The sequence below is a fragment of the Penaeus monodon genome, chromosome 18, assembly GCF_015228065.2.
Source record: "Penaeus monodon isolate SGIC_2016 chromosome 18, NSTDA_Pmon_1, whole genome shotgun sequence".
Classification (NCBI taxonomy): Eukaryota; Metazoa; Arthropoda; class Malacostraca; order Decapoda; family Penaeidae; genus Penaeus; species Penaeus monodon.
Genome location: NC_051403.1, coordinates 27917176 through 27919675, shown reverse-complemented (window position 1 = coordinate 27919675; position 2500 = coordinate 27917176). Strand labels below are relative to the sequence as shown.

Sequence of the window (2500 nt, the reverse complement as noted above, 5' to 3'; positions counted from 1 at the left end):
CCGTAGTATTCTGGGAAGCAGCGTCCCTCACCAACCAGCAAAGGTTGTTTTCTACAGACAGACGGCGGTTTTCGCGCCACAGGCTCAATTCTTTCACTTCTTTGAGTTCAAACGCCTCCTCCTCTTTCAGCTCGAGACTTGCTCGCCGTGACTAAGCGCCCTTCCTTCCCGCAGACGCCGCCGCTGAGCCCGAGGACTCTGGCGACGACGACGCCGACGGCGGCGACGGCGACGAGCCAGGCAACAACGGGGACTCCCTCGCCGCCCACCTGCCGGCTCTCCTCGCCTCCACCGTCTTCGCTCTCAAGTTCGCCCACTGAGAGAAGAGAGGAGACGCAGCAACATGAAAGGAGAAGATAAAGGAGAGGGACGGTGAGAGGAAGAGGACGAGGGCGAGGAGGAGGAGGAGGAGGGATAGCAAGAGTGACAGGAAATGGAGGAAAAGGAGCGACGCCAAGGATGAGAAGAGGAGGAGGCGGAGGAGAAGGAAAAGTGACGAGAAGGATGAAAGGAAGAGGAGAAAAAGGAGGAGGAGGAGGAGGAGGAGGAGAAGGAGGGAGAGATAGCAACAGAGACGGCGGAAGGACGGTCGGACTGACAGAGTTCTGCGTTTTCCTCTGTGCTCTTCTTCTTCAGCGTCACCGCCGCCTTCGTCCTCCTCTCCTCCTTGTCTCGTCTCGTTCCTTGTCCTTCTTCTTCCTCTCTAATTTTCCTTTCCCTCCGTTTTTCCCCCATTCTCTCCCGTGCCCTGGCCTCCAGTTTCTCTTCCTCCCTTGCTCTTCATCCTCTTTCTAATTCTCCTTTTCCTTCCTCCTATCTTCCCGCCCTTTCCCCTCCTCCTCCTCCTCCTCCTCCTCGCCCCCCCCTTCTTCTTGGTCCCCCATACCCACCTTTATCATCGCTTCTTTGTTCGTCCCTTTATCAGCCTCCTTGCTTCACCTCCAACAGACCATCACAACACAGCTGTCCAGCGAAGAAGAGGGAGAGGAGAGGACAGGAGAAGAAGACCCATCTGTTGGAAGTGATGCCATAAAAGCGAACAAAAGAGAAAAAAAGGAACAAAAAAAATCTTTTTGTTTTTGTCTTCGTTTAATGTATTTCCCTGGCTCTGAGGAGTTCACCTGAGAGAGAAAAGAGCAGAAGAAGCAGGAGGAAAATGACGGAAAGTAGTATTGGGCGATGAATAAATGGAGTCAATGAAGACGAGCGCAGAAAAAGGACAACTCTAATGTGAAACCAAAATCTTCGGACTTTTCCCCATCTCTCTCTCTCTCTCTCTCTCTCTCTCTCTCTCTCTCTCTCTCTCTCTATATATATATATATATATATATATATATATATATATATATATATATATATATATATATATATATATATACTTGTATGTACGTGCGTATGTATACATGATGTGTGTATATATACCCGTTGCTCTCCAAACTTTTTCTCGAAAGGATTTCAATTCCCTCCTACAGAACAGGTGTAAGAAGACTCACTGTGTATTTCTCAACATATCAAAGCCAGGGAGATTATCAAGTGATTAGCAGAAACAGTCTGCTGATAATATTACGACTGAGTCCATCTTGATTACATTTATTTGATCAGATTTTTTTTCCTCCTCTTTCTATCTATCGCATTCTTCTTCGTTTTATTGCTCTTCCTTTTGTGTTTCTAATTCCACTTTTTCCTTTTCTCTTTCTTCTATTCCCGATTCCTTTCCTTCCACTTCTTACTGTTCTTTGTCTCTTTCCACGTTCTTCCTTTGTTTCAGACATTTATTCCCTTCTCCTATACACACCTACCCTTTGCTGTGATAAAACGAGAAAATATTTGAAAAAAAAAAGAATTTTTTTGTTTTTGTGTTTTTGTTCTTCACTTTACCACTCGTAATAGTCTGAACCAATGAATAAAATCATACAAAAAGATTTGTAACTTCTCTTATTTACATAATTAGTCATCACCTGCAGATATAATAAAGGTAGTGAAAATATCAGAAAATACTTTTATCATTAGTTCTTGTGTTGAACTAAACGCCATCACGTGTATTCTGCAGACTGTTCACTTTTAAAATATTTTATTAGTTTACTTGGTGTCTCCCATTTTTCTGTCCTTTTGATTTTAATTTTCCCTTCTTTCTTTAATTTTCTTTACATTCTTTCTATTCTCTCTCTCTCTCTCTCTCTCTCTCTCTCTCTCTCTCTCTCTCTCTCTCTCTCTCTCTCTCTCTCTCTCTCTCTCTCTCTCTCTCTCTCTCTCTCTCTCTCTCTCTCCCTCCCTCTCAATATATATATATATATATATATATATATATATATATATATATATACATATATACATATATATATATATATATATATATATATATATATATATATATATATATATATATATATATTATATATATATATATATATATATATATATATATATATATATATATATATATATATATATATATATATATATATACTTTCCTATCTTATATCCGTTTTTTTTTGTCAAA

The 2500-nt window shown here is 40.8% G+C and overlaps 1 protein-coding gene across 3 annotated transcripts in view; it reads left to right on the top strand.

Moving 5' to 3' along the window:
* LOC119584371 (late secretory pathway protein AVL9-like) overlaps positions 1–2500 on the top strand; it is a 67476-nt gene that overhangs the window by 63520 nt on the left and 1456 nt on the right. For 2 of the 3 annotated variants that reach the window (XM_037932947.1, XM_037932946.1), the window contains one exon: positions 175–1137. In XM_037932947.1, coding sequence (XP_037788875.1) covers positions 175–320 — 146 coding nt within the window. In that variant the 3' untranslated portion in view covers positions 321–1137. Of the gene's footprint in view, positions 1–174 lie in introns of all 3 variants that reach the window. The other variant, XM_037932948.1, reaches the window with a different exon arrangement.